The sequence below is a fragment of the Nelumbo lutea genome, chromosome 5, assembly GCF_056320005.1.
Source record: "Nelumbo lutea isolate HS-2025 chromosome 5, American lotus-T2T, whole genome shotgun sequence".
NCBI lineage: Eukaryota > Viridiplantae > Streptophyta > Magnoliopsida > Proteales > Nelumbonaceae > Nelumbo > Nelumbo lutea.
This window is the reverse complement of record NC_142688.1, coordinates 85,336,585-85,354,782: the sequence shown is the minus strand read 5'-3', so window position 1 is coordinate 85,354,782 and position 18,198 is coordinate 85,336,585. Positions and strand designations below refer to the sequence as shown.

Genomic DNA, 18,198 nt, shown 5'->3' with positions numbered 1-18,198 from the left:
AAAGTTATTAAAGAGAATGAAAGTTTAGCCCAGAGTCAGAATTTTTAGGCCCAAAATACAGTTGGGGTAGGCATCAGTTTGGAATTGATGCCAATTAACGGGGCGGGGGGTCATTGATGTATATAATGGGAGTAGGCTTTTCGAGCTTTGCACTGACAGAAGCCAATCTCATTTAACATTTTGAATGTTTATAGAACAACAGTGGAATTTAGAAATCTGTATAGGATTTAATTACGTTGCCAAAGAATAACTTCTAACCATACAACCGGCATAATAACAGTGATAACCAATCAGCCTTTCTGGTGTCATGTATTTCCGGAATCATAGATCCTTCCTAATATATAATATCTTGACCATTCTTATCCATTTAGCATCTGATTGCAATCCAACTCCAAGTTCGATCCAATGACAAAATAAATCGAATGGATAAGATTTGATTCAAATCTGTATATTAACAAATCAAATTCGATCTAGGCACGCCTGATTTGATCCGTTCGTTTGCAACCCTAGTTTCATGCTAGTTAGTGTTTGGATATGATAATGAATGTTTTTGTTTTTCGGTTGTGTCAGATCTCCCTGAGCCTGAAGTCATATAACCAGAAAGACCTATTTGTGAGCATTGCACTCTCATTTAGGTATGAATTTAATTAATGGGACCTTTTCAATCTTCGAGGAGTTAGTTTTGGGAATGACATGAAGAAATTCGATACCATTTCTTGCATTAAGTAAGCATTTACAGGTAGGTAATTGCTTTCCCATCACCCCCCCAAATAAATAAATAGGGCTCCATTTGGTTCATGGGAATAGAGATTTAGAATCGGAATCAGAATGGGCTATTCTGATTCTAACTGTTTGGTTGGGCAGAATGGGAATCCCATTCTCATTCCAGCTAGAATAGCATTCCCCATTTGAGAGAATGGACATTCCCTGCCCCTCCCATGAGAATAAAATCTTATTCCTGCTGATTTTAATCCCCATTCCCATTCATGTCTAAACCTAATAAACCATTCAGCTTCCAATTTCTGGAAGATTTCAATTCCAATTCCAAGTATGAACTAAATAGACCCTAAATCTTGTAAATAACCTCGACTAACCTGATTTGATGTGGAATGCATATACAGGAAATTTATTGGTTGAAATTTCTAGGCCCAAATGCTATAGAAGGTGTATGTACGACATTATCCAGGCTTGGCAATCAATCAAGTGTTGTAGCTTTGGAATCCCAAACGTCATGGTCCGTCCATCTATCCAGTCATAGACTGTTATCTAGATTCTACAACCACAAGAAGAAGTATGCAAATGCAACCATTATCCAAGAAAAAAAAACAGCAAGTATTCAAAGAAATACAGTTCCAAAGCACAACATGATCAGATTCAGAACAAATGAAACTTTCCAATGGTAACACGAAAACACCTACACTGGTCCACTATTCTTAAAATTCATCCAATCCGATCCGATCGAATGAGATACAATCTCTATACAATTATACTAGTGCAGTACATACTTTGTCAGAAAGCGTTAGCCCATTGATATATTCTTCTATCCTCTGATGATGGCTACTATACAACTCAAAAGGTTAAATATAAACTTATAGATGTCAAAGCTAAGAATTATAGTTACCCACAAAACAGAAAAGATGTTAGAACTTCCAGTACCAAATACTCAGAATCACCCCAAACAAATCCTCTTCAAAATTCAAGTTTTCTACATAACCCCGGATCAATGTTCCTGAATTTTCTCGTAGGTTTCACAGGGGCACCAGGGCAGGTTTCAGCAACACCATTTAAATGAGGCAACAATGTGGGTGTCTTCAAACCATCACGATTGGATTCCAAATGCAGCGTTTCATCTACAACTTCCTCAACCTGATTTGAAACAATCACTTCCCAGAACAATTTGCACACCGACTCCAAGAGTGCCTCCTGCTGCAATTCAGCTTCCACGCCATCATCACCCTCTTCACTGAATGCCATAGATTCAACTGAAGAAACAAAATTCAGCCGCCTTGCAACTTTGTTTCGTGACTCCTCCAAGTACTTGTTACCCCGTGGAGCCAGCATCAACTCATCTGGTCCTGGAGCGAATGGATCAAATACATCTCGCTTTGGCGTCCTGGGGCTAACATCGGAGCCCGAAACCTCATCAATCGCGGCAGAATCAACACAAACCGCTACCGGAGGTGATGAAACCCATGTCAGTGGAGACTTGAAGTCCAATACAACTTCACCATTCTCTCTGTCCGGAACAGGTGTCGTAGGCCCTAAAGTGGCACTTGATTCGGTCTCTTCCAATTGCTTACCATCTTCACTTTCTACTACAGTGGCCTTCTGTTGCAGAGCTTCCTTTGGTGAATCCCCCTCAACTCTTGTTTTCTCTAAACTGGCTTCAGACTCCATATGTCATAAAATTTCAAACTGAAAAAAGGGAAAAACCCAAAAACGCAGATTAGCTTACTTATCGCGACATCAAAGCCCGACCAAGAACCAAGAAAAAATAAATAAATAAATTTTGAACAGCAAAAGGAAGCCCTAGGAGCAACATATAAAACCGAAATCTTGAACAACCAGAAGAGAACCCTAGGAGCAACACATAAAACCGAAATCTTGAACAAGCAGAAGAAACCCTAGGAACAACACAAAACCGAAATCCTCCTACACCTATCACAACAGACACCCAACACAGAACATAAGAAATTACAACTGATAGAGCTCTTAAAATCACTGAACTCGAACTGGAATTCTCACATTATAGCCGTTAATCAGAAATTAGAAGTAGGAGAAATAGATAGAAGTTACAAAAATAAATAGAAAACCTAAAAGAGGAAGCTTATTCGGTATAGATCAGGTGAATTAGAAAGAGCTACATAAATGATAAATCCCTGAAATCATAGACTGTAATTTCAAATCGAAGGCACATACCTACCTGGTTCGGACTTTGGAGTTTGGAGGGAAGTTCGAAAAATGGGAGAAATGCGGACGCGGCGCAGCATTAGAAAATGAAGCAAAAGGTTAACGACGTTAGGGTTTAACGACGAGGGAATCTCCGCTGGGTATAGTTGGATCCGTGTGAGTTTGTTTTGGCCAGTAAGGTCATGCCACGTGTCGATTTGCGTTAAGTAGTAGAACACAACGACATCGCCTACATGGAAGCTGAGTGGAGCCCAGACTGGACTTACCTCATTAATGATCAAATAAAGGTGAATACTATATAAAATTAATAAGTTATTGGTGCCTTCCATTAGGAACTGTTTGTATATTCGTTCGGAAATAACTTTTCTTTATATGTCCATGAAAGATCTTACATCAGCCTTTTAGTAAAACAAAAGCTAAATAACCCTCCTTTTAGCTTTTACATTATTTTATTTTGAAAGTAGGGTAAATTTTTTGAAGGAAAAATTTCCAATAGGTACTCTATACTTTAGGTCGATGCCAATTTAGTAATAGGAACTTTAAAACGTGACAATGTAGTATTCTAACTTTCGAACGTGATGTAGTATTTGAACTTTCGAAACGTGACAATATAATACATATTGTTGTATAGTAGCACCTACAAACAGTTGAATTGTCACATGGCATGATAGTGTTATTAAACTTGTTCATTCAAATATTTTACTTAAAAAGAGTAAGAAATGCTTAATTATTTGGACATGCTCATTCATCATAGAATTTGTTCATAGGTCTACTCAATGTATTCAACCATAAAAAACCTGTGAACTAAAATTACTCTATTATTTGGACCTGTTGGTATATCAAAAAAGTTGCATTCAATAACGTATTTAATTCAAAAAGTCATACATACATCAATAAATCATTTGAATTTGTCTTTAACCTGTAATTAGTTCATCAATGCCAATAGTTCAACCTATTCATTCCATATAGTCATAATCATCCATATATCAATAATCATCCAAAAAAGGGACAACAATCAAATTTCCAATGCATCCCCAAAAAATATACAAAATGGATGCAAAGCCTCAACCATCAAAACAAGTTTTTGTCATATATAATTAGTACCTAGTTTGTTAATAAATGTGAGTTATAATAGTTTAAGTCTTTTATCCATCTCTTCAATATGCAGGCCCTAACTTCATTTGAAGTCATGCCTTCCTCAAATTTGGCTCCACTCCGTAAAATATCATAACTCAACTTTCAGACTCAGCTAAGAAGTCATATGCTTTCATAAAAAATGCCACTGACATCCTTCTAGGATCATAACATTGGCATACACATTTTCCTTGCTAAATAAATCAAACCCTCTCTCAACTATAGATGCAAGTTTCCCGATATGTGTAGCAATGTCTTGCACTTGTTCAGCAACAATTGCAGCATATGACTTCCGTTTTCCTAAAACTCTTCATTCTGCAAAACTACTTTCCTCCACCAACTATGCTTGAAAGTTAGGATCTCCAGAATTCTCAGCCTCATCAATGTCATCAAACACATGCTCAACATTCGGTGTTGCACTAGTGGCAGTTGCAGAAATTGCATCTTGCCTATTTAGCTCCTTGGTTGTAAAGGCACAATTTACAGTCACTTGATTATTTCCACATACCAATCCAATTGGTCATAGTTTGGAATGCTTTTTTGTCTAAATTGCTTTGCCTCTGGAATGTGCATGTTCATTTACCATGGGAATTCCATAATAAGTCACATTTCATACTAATAAGTCATCTTTCATATAATTTGTAATCCAAGTGTTTAAAGTATAAGTGTTGTTAATCTATTTTACCTCAATGTATATAGTCCAAACAACAAGTGTTGCATCTATTGTCTTGGTTGAATCATTCCATGCAAAGCCACTTTGATTTAAAAGGTTTTTTAATATTATAAAATTCCACTTGATTGTTTTCAGCCTATTTCGTATGTGTCCTTGAGTACATTCAACTGAAAACTTAGTGCTAATAGCACATGCCGCTACAGTGTAAGCCGATGATTTGAAACTTTTGTCAACCTTGTTTCTAAGGTAGACCTGCTCAGCAAGTGTGTCAATGAGTAAATTATCCATGTCCTGTGTCTAATTCATATTTGTTTTTCCAATCTTGTTTTCAAGTAGAGAGCTAGAAGAGTCCATTTATGTTTCATGCCAATCAAATGAACAATGCAAATCAACAATATATATCCATAAAATCAATAAATACAATGTATTTTTGTATAAATAGTAATAGGCAATTAATAAAATCAAACATCATAATTAGTTAAAGAAGTGAGTGCACATTGAAGAAAAGTGATACAACAAAAATTATATTAGAAAGAAAGAATTAAACAACAACAAGAAATTAATGTCGAGCCCTAGATCGATACAATACATAATCACCCCACATTTGGGTAGCTATTTCTTCTCTGAGATGAATTCCTTCCCTTGATTGTTCATTTCTACTAGCTCGTTGAGATAGTTGGGAGATTTGTGTATTGTCTACTCTATTATCATTTAAATCATCAATTCCTGCATCATCCTCAGTATCAACTGCTTCTCGATCATATTGATGCATGATAAAATCATACAGATCCACACCCATGACATGGTTGTGTAAGATGCAGCATGCACACACAATCTTCACCTGACTTAAAAGGGTAATGTTGTTGAGATACCAAGATTGGAAAGTGTTTCTTCACTACCCCAAAGATCTGTTCAATGGCATTTCTAAGTGATTTGTGTTGAAGGTTGAACAGTTCTTTTGGGTTCTTATGTTGATGTGCACCCCATTCCTTTAGATGGTATCGTGTGTTTCGATATGGTGTAATGAACCCCGTCTTTAATGAAAATCCTACATCTACAAGATAATATATACCTATTTAAAATATAAAAAATTAAAAAACACATACATACTTACCTATTAAATAAAAATGTCTATTGTGAGAGTTTATTACTACCTTCAAGGACCTCTAATTTATGCTCTCTCCTCAGAGCATTGTTAAGCATGTGAGAATCCGATGCGGCACCCTCCCAACCAGGTAATACATATGTGAACAACAAATTGAAAGTGCATGCAGTAAGGATGTTTTGTGTGGGATAAGATTTACGACCTCGAAACCTAACAATATCAGTAGAAGGGACTTTCACAGGGAGGTGTGAGCCATCGGTTGCCCCAATACAATCCTGCCAATAGATTTAAGTTTTTTATTAATCATTTTTTGGGGTGTATACATCATAAAGAAGATTTATCACTTAATTACCTTGAAATATAGCAAAAAATCATGTCGGTTTCTAATTTATGGAGGTGTTTCAGTACCACTTGGTTGAATCAAATACCTATCCTCCAAGCTCAACAAATCATTCAATACATTGTTGAAATGACGGCTCATAGTCTCACCAGACCGATTAAAATGAAAACCCATTGTTCTATTCCTAACATTGTGTGCCAATTTTTGTAGGAAGTGTGCCACTTGTTCTTCTACCGTGCACCTCATTATATCATGTATTCTTCCTGTCTCACGAATAATCTTGCATAGCCTTGTAAATGCTACTTTCCCCATTCTCAATTGATTATAACAATCTATTTCTTTTTGTCCGTATAATCTATCCAATAAATCCCTTCGTTCAAAATCTCCGATTCACGGATGGTTCCCTATCAATATAATCCACATATTCTTGCAACAATGAAAATGTAACTGCAACCGTAGCAGTTGCAGCCCTAACAATTGCATAAAGCAAATTTTGCTCCATCTATTCATAGAAAATAAATAAACAAATAAATAAATTGAGGAATTCATTCTAGAATGCCTATATAATTTACATGCTGGAAAATTAGTCAATGAAAAATAAAAAATAAAAACAACCATTAACCATGAATAAGTTATTTCCTTCACTGTACCATGAATACACAAAATAAAAAAAATTGAGAGAGGATGGATGATTTGACAGCCCCTTAGACAAGCCTTACAGGTTTAATAGTAATATACTTTATTTCAACATTCCAATGCAACTACCTCCTATACACCCCTTTTCTAGTCAAAGATCACTAGAACATGAGAATATCTCCTAATCCAACTGAACAATGTGTTCCCTCTGACCGCTAAAAATATAACGTATATCATTGGATCCTTAGTTCATCTCTTCCATCCCTAAACCAACTCACTACTCTCCAAGAATCACATCTCCAATCTCAGATACCCAAGGGCAGCATCAATAAAGAGGCCTGATATAGGACAGGTTGAGGGGGGGGGGGGGGTCCTACAACACTCAGATCTGGTGGTGGGCTTCAGAATGCCAAAGTTGGGTCACTAATGGTAATAATAAGATGGAGAAGCAAGTAAACAGCTTGATTTCCTTCAAAAAATGACTAAGGGATTAGAAATAAAGAGCAAAACTCTTGCCGTGAGAGTAAACATCAAAGAGATGTCACCAAGGAGAAAAAATAAGTTGGAGAAAAAAGAAAAGTATCTAGCTCCAAGCCGAATTTACTAAACCAAATTTTTAATCTTTAAATAAACTCTTTTAATTTGCAATTGCAATGACTCTATTTATGGAAGGCTTGGGTCTCCCTTTACAACTTCCAAACTCGGATAGGAAACTGAGTCAAAACAGTTTCTGATTACTTCAAAATTAAGTCAATAAGGAAATTTTTAACGAGTCATAAAACTTTACTAATCCTACTACAAGTAAAGAAACCAAAAACAACTTTAGGAAAGACCAAAAAATAGAAATACTCAAATCTCGTCAGATTGACACCCTATCAGTAAAATAGCCATAGCTCACTCAAAACATGTTGGATTTACACGATCTTGGTCTTGTTGGATATATAAATCAATAACCCTTCCTTATAATAAAAACATTAACACCAAAATCATGAAAAGTGAACAACTTTTCACCCTCAAAAATAAGATAAAAGAAAAGTGGCGTGATTTCATCTTTAACTCTTAAAAACTCTAAAAGCTGTCTAAAAAATACACACTCACTAAAGTGACCTACCCTATTATTAAGACACTAACAAATTAAAAAATAACTCCTGAATACTCAAACTAACAAAACTCAAATAACCCCAAACCTCTGAAATTGCCGTTAGTGCAACAATTTGAAGAAACTTCCTATCCTATCAGGCCTTTTTTATTGAAAGTATAAGGTAAAGTATTTCATTTTAAAAAAGGGGCCAAAATACAATTAAGTCTCTGTGCAATGAGAAGCTGTACAGAGATAAACCATCAACCCAATACACCCATCCATCAAAATAACTAAAAATTCCTTACAAAAAGGAAGTCTGAATCAAAAAAGGAAGAAATATGTCTATTTCTAAATAAAGGATGTATTGCCAACCAAGAGCAAACCATCCCCATAATCCTGTTCAGAACTTCTTCCTTTGAAGAGTGCTTTCTTTCGAAAATAAACCTCTAAGATCTCACCTCATGATTCCTAAAAACTCCTCATACACTTGAAACCCAGATTCTATCAAACTTGAGCTTGATGGAGCCATAATAAGGGGGAGTCCAATCCTGTACAAGATTGTCTTTCAAAGTAAAAGAAAATGCAAGAGCCAACCAGCCTCTACGATATCATTGTTAATAAAATTCCAAAACTTCTCTCTAATATGAACCCAATGAACCACTCTGATGGTGATAAGATCAATGAAAATACTTTGATCTTTCTTCTTATCAAAGAAGACCTTAGGGTTCCCAAATCATCCATAAGAATGCTGCCCTTAGATTTACACAAAAAAAGGGAAAAAAGAACTCCTAGCAGAACTGTGCAAATCCAATGAACAAAGCTCAAGGATATCCTAAAATTAACAAAAAATGCATATAAATTATGAGTGAAATCCTCACTTTCCAACCATAGAAGAAGGTGATGTAACCGTTTCTAGTCACGTACCATTTTTTGTGATGTATAAATTTTTTGGCTAAGTACCTCGTTATTTGACCCGGTGGTGATGTGCCTTGGTGATGAGCTACTTGGTGGCTAACTGTCTGGTGGCAAACTACCTGGTGGCGAGCTCCCTGGTGGCGAACTGCTTGGTGGCGAACTGCCTGGTGGCAAGCTCCCTGGTGGCGAACTGCCTGGTGGCGAACTGCTTGGTGGCGAACTGCCTGGTGGCGAGCTCCCTGGTGGCGAACTGCCTGGTGGCGAGATCCCTACTAGGCGGCCAGTGACATAGAGAATGGTGGAACTCCCTGGTGCAGCGCAACCCGATTGCCCTCTGCATGAGGTGGTCTTCTTTCCTTTGTAGGCAGGAGGAGCTGAGGGACCTGCGAGAACTCCATCTTTTCCTCATCTCTGTAGGCGACGGGAGCTGAGAGACCTGCGAGAACTGAATCAGAGGACCCGGGGGTATTTTCTCGGTGGGGGCTCTCCGACGCTTAAGTTAGCACTCTGATTGTAGAGAGCTTTGAAGATGATATTGGAGAAACGAGAGAGCTAGAGAGCAGGGATTACCTCCATTTTTTCCATCCTTTTTTCCCCCCTCTTGGCTTTGGGGGTCGGAGTCCTTATATAGTGGTGTCCTCGCGGGTTAGGTGGGTGAAAAGCCTTCAAACGGTAAGACTCGTCATATCCCGTTAGAACCGGGGTACGGTGGTGAATTCCTCGAGGTTGTCAGGCTGGCGCTTGTGTCAGGCGGCCAGGTTGGCGCCTGGGCCAGGTTGTCAGGTCGGTGCCTATGTCAGTCGGCGGGTCGGTGTCTGGGCCAGGTTGTCTGGTCAGCGCTTGTGTTAGTTGGCGGGTCGGTGTCTGGGCTAGGTTGTCAGGTCGGCGCTTGTGTCAGTCGGCGGGTCGGTGTCTGGGTCAGGTTTCCAAGTCGGCGCCTATGTCAGTTGCTGGGTCGGTGTCTGGGCCAGGTTGCCAGGTAGGCGCCTGTGTCAGTTGCTGGGTCGGTGTCTGGGCCAGGTTGCCAAGCAGGAGATCTTCCTACGATACGCCAAACTACTCTTCTGTACCGAGCTACCCTACAAGTGGCGAGCTGCCCGGGGGAGCTATGCCGAGCTGCCTGGCTCCTTGGAGAGCTGCCTAGCTCTTTGGTGAGCTACCAAGCTCCTTGGCGAGCTCCTTGGTGAGCTACCAAGCTCGCGGGGTAAGCCGTTGTGGTTCATCGGTGGGCGTCTAATGGGCGGCTAGGTCAGAACATGTGCCAGGCTTATCCAGCCAGGTCGCACAGGCCACGCAGGTCGTGCCAGTCCGCGCAGGCCGTGCCTGGTTGCGCTCAGGCCGTGCGCAGGCCACGCCTGGCTGCGCCGCCCGTAGGTAGCGTGCAGGTCGTGCCAGGTCGGACAGACCAGTGCCCGGGTGTCCAACTTGGTAAGTTGTTGCTTGGGTGTTTGCCTAGTTGTCACGAGGTGCCACATGTCGCAATTTCACTGGAGGGCCAATTTTGCCCTCATCATTTGCCCCCCACTCCCGAGCTGAGAGTAACTCAGCGAAGGGAGTAGATTTCTTTTGGCCCATAAGTCGACGAGCTAGTAAGTGCTGGTCCAATTCCTTAGGCTTTGGGAGCTGCCTGTATGTGGCGAGCTGTGAGTAAGGCGAGGGGGTCTCCGTCAATTCCGTAGTGTAGCCCTTAGGCTCTAGGGCAACTTATAGTTCACTTTTGTTGATTTTGCTCCTGGTGAGGAAGTGACTGGATATTTAGCAATAGTGTGGCCTGTATGCTTTGGAAGTGACTCATAGTCTACTCTTCTTTGACTTTTGCCCGTGCCAGAGAGGCGACCGGGTCTTAAGTAGTAATGTGGCCCGTAGGCTTTGCCTGTGAGGTGCTGAGCTATGATTGTGCTGCATCAGCTTCGTAGTGCCGGTCACCCACTCCTACAAGAAGCTACTAGGAGCTCGACCTTCGGGGGTAGCACTACTAACTTTAGGTCACCAACTCACACAGGAGCCTTGGAAGGCTCGACCGGTAAGAGCGCCTATGTAGTCTGTTGGCCGCCAACTCCCGCAGAAGCCACGAAGAGCTCATCTTTGTAGGGGGGACCTTGCGGAGAGGACTGATGAGGCATTATCTGAATTGAAAGTAAGGTTGGTAGAGCTACTTAGTTTGTTAGCTCCCTTCATAGTCTTTGAATTCATAAAAAATGTAAACTATAAAGTGATAGCTTCAATTTCTAAAAAATGAGGACTTAGCTTTGGTAAGATGAGTACTTAGCTTTTGTAGGATGAGAACTTAGCTTTTTGTAGCGTGTTCCCACAGATGGCGCCAATTGATGTAACCGTTTCTGGTCACATACCATTTTTTGTGATGTATACATTTTTTGGCTAAGTACCTCGTTATTTGACCCGGTGGTGACGTGCCTTGGTGATGAGCTACGTGGTGGCGAACTGCCTGGTCGTGAACTGCCTGGTGGAGAACTGCCTAGGGGTGAACTGCCTGGTGGCGACCTCCCTGGTGGCGAACTGCCTGGTGGCGAGCTCCCTGGAGGCAAACTGCCTGGTGGTGAACTGCCTGGTGGCGAGCTCCCTGGTGGCGAACTGCCTGGTGGCGAGTTCCCTGGTGGAAAACTACCTGGAGGCGAATTCCCTGGTGGAGAGCTACCTGGTGGCGAGCTCCCTACTAGGTGGCCTGTGACTTAGAGAATGGTGGATCTCCCTGGTGCAGCACAACCCGATTGCCCTCTGCATGAGGTGGTCTTCTTTCCTTTGTAGGTAGTGGGAGCTGAGGGACCTGCGAGAACTCCATCTTTTCCTCCTCTTTGTAGGCGGCGGGAGCTAAGGGACCTGCGAGAACTAAATCAGAGGACCCGGGGGTATTTTCCCGGCGGGGGCTCTCCGACACTTAAGTTAGCACTCTGATTGTAGAGAGGTTTGAAGATGATATTGGAGAAACGAGAGAGCTAGAGAGCAGGGATTACCTCCATTTTTTCCATCCTTTTTTCCCCTCTCTTGGCGTTGGGGGTCGGAGTCCTTATATAGTGGTGTCCTTGTGGGTTATGTGGGTGAAAAGCCTTCAAACGGTAAGACTCGTCATATCTTGTCAGAACTGGGGTACAGTGGTGAACTCCTCGAGGTTGTTAGGCTGGCGCTTATGTCAGGTGGCCAGGTCGGCGCCTGTGTCAGTCGGAGGGTCGGTGTCTGGGCCAGGTTGTCAAGTCGGTGCCTGTGTCAGTTGGCGGGTCGGTGTCTGGGCTAGGTTGTCAGGTCGGCGCCTGTGTCAATCGACGGGTCGGTGTTTGGGCTAGGTTGCCAGGTCGGCGCCTGTGTCAGTCGGTGGGTTGGTGTCTAGGCCAGGTTGCCAGGCAAGAGATCTTCCTGCAATACGCCAAACTACTCTTCTGTACCGATCTACCCTACAAGTGGCGAGCTGCCCGAGGGAGCTATGCCGAGCTCCTTGGGCTATGTGGAGCTGCTTGTGGCGAGCTTTGCCGAGCTGCCTGGCTCCTTGGTGGCAAGCTCCTTGGAGAGCTGCCTAGCTCCTTGGCGAGCTCTTTGGTGAGCTACCGAGCTCCTTGGTGAGCTACCAAGCTCGCGGGCATCGGTGGGCGTCTTATGGGCGGCTAGGTCGGCTAGGTCGGATCATGTGCCAGGCTGATCCGGCCAGGTCGCGCAGGCCGCACCAGGCTACGCCAGGTCGCGCGCTGGCCCGCCAGGCCGCACGCAGGTCGCGCCAGGCCACGCCAGATCGGCCAGACCGGTGCCCGGGTGTCCAACTTAATAAGTTGTTGCTTGGGTGTTTGCCTAATTGTCATGAGGTGCCACGTGTCACGATTTCACTGGAGGGCTAAATCTGCCATCATCAAAAGACAATAAGGGTTCTAAGAAGAACTTGAAGCAAATAAAAAAACTTGCTTGTACACGGGAGCTGCTCACAGAGTCATTGGTGTTAAAAGTCACAAGACGAATCATCCCAAATTATATTTAGTCATAGCATAAATCTCTATCCAAAATGAAGACAAGCTTTGACAATTTATAATTGCAACAAAAGAGGGAAATAAGAATTTTATACGTTATGGTGAGACTAAATGTCTGAATCTGAAAGCCAAATTTTAATTTAACGCAACGATAGCGCCGCGTCTGTTGCTAAGCCTCTGCAGCAATGTCTTCGAAAACGTTTCCTCCAGATCTTAGATTCTTGTCTCCAAACCCAAGAATTCTATACGATGACCACAGACAACTAAACAACCATCAAGATTTGATGAATAAAAAAGCGAAAAAAAAAAGGAAAAACGAAGACAACTTCTGGCCTTCTGGCCTTTGCTTAGACTAGCGCCGCAACTAAAACCAAAAGCCCTAATGGGATAGAAAACAAACGATAAATGAAAAAATAAAGGCATTGATGTGATTTGGAGCAAGGATGTATGGAATCCCAGCTATTTGGTAGAACAAATCTTTAATAGATCCCATTCTTCTTCAGGAAAACAGGAAGGCCATACCTGAGCAAAAAAAAAATGAAATCTTCGAGTGTAAAATAAGATCAATATAAAACGTACCTTTCGTTATTAAACTCTGCAGTCAGAGAGGATGTCTAAAGATTCGACGGTATTGTTCGCTGAAGGGACTGGATGCAGAAAATTGTTTTGCCTTAGTATTGGCTTGCGGAGGAAGCCGGATACACCACCCTGAACCCCGAGTCCCTGATCACCTTCCTCCTCTCTTTCGTTCGAGGTTGGAGGCATAAAGGAAACTCAATACTCTCTTAGCATCTTCGGGTGGAACCGACTCGCGAAGGTATGGAATAATGGATCTTGTTTTACCTTTTACAGATATGGCCGAAGAAGTTACCGGAGATATGGCCATTGGAACAACGGTTTCGAAGGAGAGACGAGCTTGTCAACTTCTTACTCTGACAAACTCGATAGATTTTTTTAGCATTTTCTTTTCTCACCGAGGTCGCACCAAAATGGTACGATCCCACTCACTAAATTTTGGGATCCCGCGTTCCTCTAATTTCTCATCCCAAAACACTATTTACCACTAAACAAACACAAAAAAAAGAGAATCATTCAGAAATATTCCTTTTTCTCATCCCTTTCTTAACAATGAAACAGACCCTAGGGAGAGGGATGATGAATTTGAAGGGAAAGGGACCAAGGGCAAAATTAGATTTAAAAAAAATTAATTTTGACCAAAAGTTACTGCATGTCAATACGCTAAACAGTCGAGATAGTTTAAGAGATTTGTCCTTATTTTAATTCCGAAAAAATGCTTGTTTTATATCCAGCTAATTGTGTACTTCAAATAATAGAGGTGGTCCAACAAAAACACCCTCGGTTTTTGATAATTTGAATGGAGATCTGTGATTGTACAATTCCTTCCGATCACATCTAGAGAACTGACCAAGGGACTATCTTAATATCTCACAATTGATGTACTTTTTGTTTCTATGTACTTTTGTTTCTAAGAGCCAGCCATTTGGGGCCACTTAGCTCTAAGTATCCATGCAAGAAGCTTCCTAGAAAGTGCCATTGGAGAACTCTGATCACACAAAAAAAAAAAAAAAAAAAAATCATTCTCGAGCTCTCAAATCTTAATTCAGATATCAATGGCTTACACAGTTCTCTATATTAATAGTAGCATCACTCCCTCACCAAAGATCTCTAATATGCTACATTTTTCTTTTTCTTAGTTGTATTCGAATTGGTTGTAGAGCTTACGACAAACATCATGGCCTCAGAGGAGCATCGAACATTAATGGAGAACGGCCACGGCAATGACGGCAATCTCAAGGGGTCGAGCAAGGAGATTCGGCACGGGAGGACTGCGCACAACATGTCATCGTCGTCGCTGCGCAAGAAGTCGGACCTCAATCTTGTCTCCAAGGTGCCGTTTCAACGTCTCAGACTGTGCTTGGCAAACATCCAAGAGGTCATCTTGGGAACTAAGCTCTCTGTTGGCAAACATCCATTCCTTCGCCTCTGTTCCACGGTCATGGAAGAGCCTCCAAAACGACAATACTCATTCATTCCCTTTCAGATTTTCGGAGAAACCTCACCATTTTGCTGAAGTCTTATTGTTCCCCAACATTAAGGCTAACTTCTTTCAACATTTCGGCTCCTCAACTCATCGATCCTCTGTTTCATGCGTCAGTCGAGAAGAGTGATGACAACAGCGACCCAAGTCTCCATTCTTCACTCAGACGTTACCCACATATGAAACATTGTCTTCACCGACGAAGCTCCTGATTATAGGCCCGATTCAATATTGCACTTAGAAGAAAACGTTCTAGAAAGAAGGTAGCTCGGCTTCCCCCCGTTGCAATGTCAAATCTCAGGCTATGTATGATTTGATAATCTCTTCTCTTATTGTAATCCACCCCTTCCTTCCCTTAGCCTATTTCTATTATTTGGATGGTGGTTGGAGTTGGTAATGAGACCGTCATTGAACCAGCTCCCGTTAAGAGACTGTTGCGTTCAGTCTTGCTCAAATGGAGAAGAAGATGAATAACTGGGGAGATCGGTAAGGGGTTGGGAGACCATAAAGAAAATCATGAACAATGTGTAAGGGTAATTTTGGCATTTATAAAATATCTTAAATTGCACATGAGGTGACGTGATATTCATAACTGACGGTCCACTAATCTTAGATATTAGATTGTGCATTTCCAAAGTTCGGGTACTGTAGCGTTTTAAAGTTTGGATACAAAATTGGCACTAGGCCTAAAATACAAAGAATCTATCAAGAGACTTGAATCACCTGAAGTTTTGTCAGTGAAGGTTGAAGAGGGATGCACCTATGTCCAGTTTTTCTTCCATCTCCCTCTGAACCCATTGGGCAAGAGCACTGGAAACTCCCAACCGTATTTGTGCAAATCATGAATGGTGCATGGTTATTCATGGTTCAATCCATAGGGCGAAGAGATAGGGGAAGCGGAGAGGAGAAAGGACTTCTAGATTGGATCCTCGGGGGTCTACAAAAGGAAGACCAGCTGCTTGAGACTGACCCCATCCTAAAGAAGGTCAATGAAAAGAACAACGGCACCACGAGTTTGGGGCGGAGGGGATCTATCGTAGTTCCACCCAAGAAGTCTGACGGGTTTTGAGGAAAAAGAAGGGGAGAGAGAGAAAGAGGGTGGGAGGTGGAGGGTAAAATTGGATTTAAAAAATATATATCACATGCGAATGAGTTTTGATGGAATATTAACGGACCTTAACGGTAAGGGTGTAGGAGAAGTGTTAGTCAATTTTCAAACAGTAAAGGTACATTTAGTCAATTAGCTAAACCATAAGGGTAGTTTAAGAAGTTTACCAAACAAAATTAAAGGAAGAAGTGGGGTCTATTTGTAATATGTAAATGTTATGGGTTACTGTTTGGGTTCTGGTTGAACTGGCCCCAGGTGCCACATGTCACCTTTGCGGCTGTCTTATCACTTCGGCCACGTCAGTACCATGTCAGTAGATAAGAGCAACCAGGATAGGAGAGTGTCAAACGGATAAGGAGGATAGCTCCGCCGAGGATTAGGTCTTATCCCAAAGACCTCGACGAACAACCTCACCCCAACAACCCCAGAAGTCTCATCCGAATCAGGCACGGATCTTTGGCTATAAGTAGGCAATCTCCGCTCAAAGTAAGGGACTTTTGACTTTCTAGCACCCATATTGTTACTTTGCTCAGACCAGCATTGCTCTCTCAACTGCTCGACCGACCACCCATTCTTCTCACTGACTTGAGTGTCAAAATGCCTACCCGAGGAATAACTCCTCGGACCTCTAACTCTGTTCTTGGTTTCAAATCTTGCTGCACGACTTCATCTTTCCACCTTAGCTTTGTCCACTAGGCAGGATTATCTGATTGCAACCTCGGTTCAGAATACCTCGGATTAAGCAGCATCAGATTGACGCCATCTATGGGAATCGCACAAAAAGCCATTCCAAACCTTCTTTTCGCGCAATCAAGAAAGATGCCAAGAAACATGTCCGACCGCTCTACAGGCCGATCCCCATCTTGAGGATCCCGCTCTCACCTTAGCCCCCCCGCATTGTGAATCTCAACAATAGCTTCGGTCTCAAGAACGCCAGTGCTACATATCAATGGCTGGTGAACCATGTCTTAAAGGACCAGCTCGACCACAACGTAGAAGCGTGCGTGGATGACATGCTGATGAAGAGCAAGAAGGCCGAGCACCACCAAGCCAATCTCAAGGAAGTCTTCGATCCCTCAAGAAGTACCAAATGAAGTTGAACCCGATGAAATGCGCTTTCGATGTCGGCTCCAGAAAATTCCTGGGGTTCATGGTCACGTAGAGAGGAATCAAAGCCAATCTGGAAAAATCAAGGCCATCCTCGACATGCAGTTACCCTAGGCCTATAAGAGCTCATCCAATGACTACCTGGTGAGCTACCTACAAAGGGTGCAAGAGCTCATCTAACGACTCGAACACTTCACCATCCAACAGATCCCTCGAGCCGAGGCCATACGAGTTGATGCACTCTCAAAGCTCGTTGGCTTGTTGTAGACTGACCTCGATCCAACAATCTGGATGGATACTTTGGCCAAGCCTAGCATCGTGCCAACCACCTTCCTCATCCTCCTTGTTCAGCAAGGCCCATCCTGGATGGATCCTATAGTATAGTACCTTCGGGACGACAAACTACCAAAAGACCAAGCTGAAGCCAAGAAACTCATATATAGGTTAACCCGATATTGCCTCATTCAGGGACAACTCTACCACCGATCACACACTGTCCTTACCTGATGTGTTCCCCCCCTCTAAGGCCAACTATGTCCTCAAGGAGATAAACAAAGGTATCTACAGAGATCACCCTGACGTCAGAACCTTGGCTCACAAGGCAACTTCTGGCTAACCATGAAGTAGGATGCAACCTAGCTCTTCAAAAAGTGCGACCGCTGTCAGAGGCACTCCAACCTACACCATTAGCCAGCGGTCCCCTTGAAGATGATTACAAGCCCGTGGCCCTTCGCATAATGGGGAATGAATATCCTTGGACCTTTCCTTACCGCAGTCAGGCTAGAGAAGTTCCTCCTAGTTATAGTGGACTATTTCACAAAGTGGGTAGAAGCTGAAGCCCTCGCACGCATTACCATGCAGAATGCCCAGAATTTCTTTTGACAAGGTATTGTCTATCGGTTTGGCATTCCACGGGTTCTCATCACCAACAATGGTGCACAGTTCACTAATCGTAAGTTTGAAAACTTCTGTGCAGACCTGAAGATCGACCACCAGACGACAGTCGTTCACCGACCTTAGAGTAATTGATAGATCGAAGTGACCAACCGAACCCTACTGCACGGCCTAAAGACCAGACTTGACTAGGGCAAGGGAAGGTGGATTGAGGAGCTACCAAGCATTCTCTCGGCGTACAAGACCACATCACGGACAGCTACCAGAG

The 18,198-nt window shown here is 42.4% G+C and overlaps 1 protein-coding gene across 13 annotated transcripts; it reads right to left on the bottom strand.

Annotated features, from left to right (window-relative positions):
* Window positions 1–1,371: 1,371 nt before the first annotated feature.
* LOC148853237 (unknown protein 1-like) lies at window positions 1,372–13,925 on the bottom strand. 13 transcript variants are annotated; one of them, XM_088946458.1, is made up of 5 exons: window positions 13,342–13,865; window positions 12,858–13,004; window positions 9,365–12,638; window positions 8,840–9,230; window positions 1,372–2,415 (listed from the first exon to the last, which is right to left on the bottom strand). In XM_088946458.1, the coding sequence occupies exon 5, from the start codon at window positions 2,395–2,397 to the stop codon at window positions 1,690–1,692; it is 708 nt and encodes a 235-aa protein (XP_088802584.1). In that variant the 5' UTR covers window positions 2,398–2,415; window positions 8,840–9,230; window positions 9,365–12,638; window positions 12,858–13,004; window positions 13,342–13,865; the 3' UTR covers window positions 1,372–1,689. The 13 variants fall into 13 exon arrangements, 12 of the variants coding, with proteins under 12 accessions (XP_088802584.1, XP_088802586.1, XP_088802579.1 ...); XM_088946460.1 differs by lacking the exons at window positions 8,840–9,230; window positions 9,365–12,638; window positions 12,858–13,004 and adding exons at window positions 2,920–5,771; window positions 5,872–6,097 and having other exon boundaries at window positions 13,342–13,866; XM_088946453.1 differs by having other exon boundaries at window positions 8,840–12,638.
* Between the last annotated feature and the right edge of the window lie 4,273 nt (window positions 13,926–18,198).

What these genes read in the sequence shown, in the direction of transcription:
- LOC148853237 (XM_088946459.1), bottom strand. Translation starts at nt 2,397, where the DNA reads ATGGAGTCTGAAGCCAGTTTAGAGAAAACAAGAGTTGAGGGGGATTCA.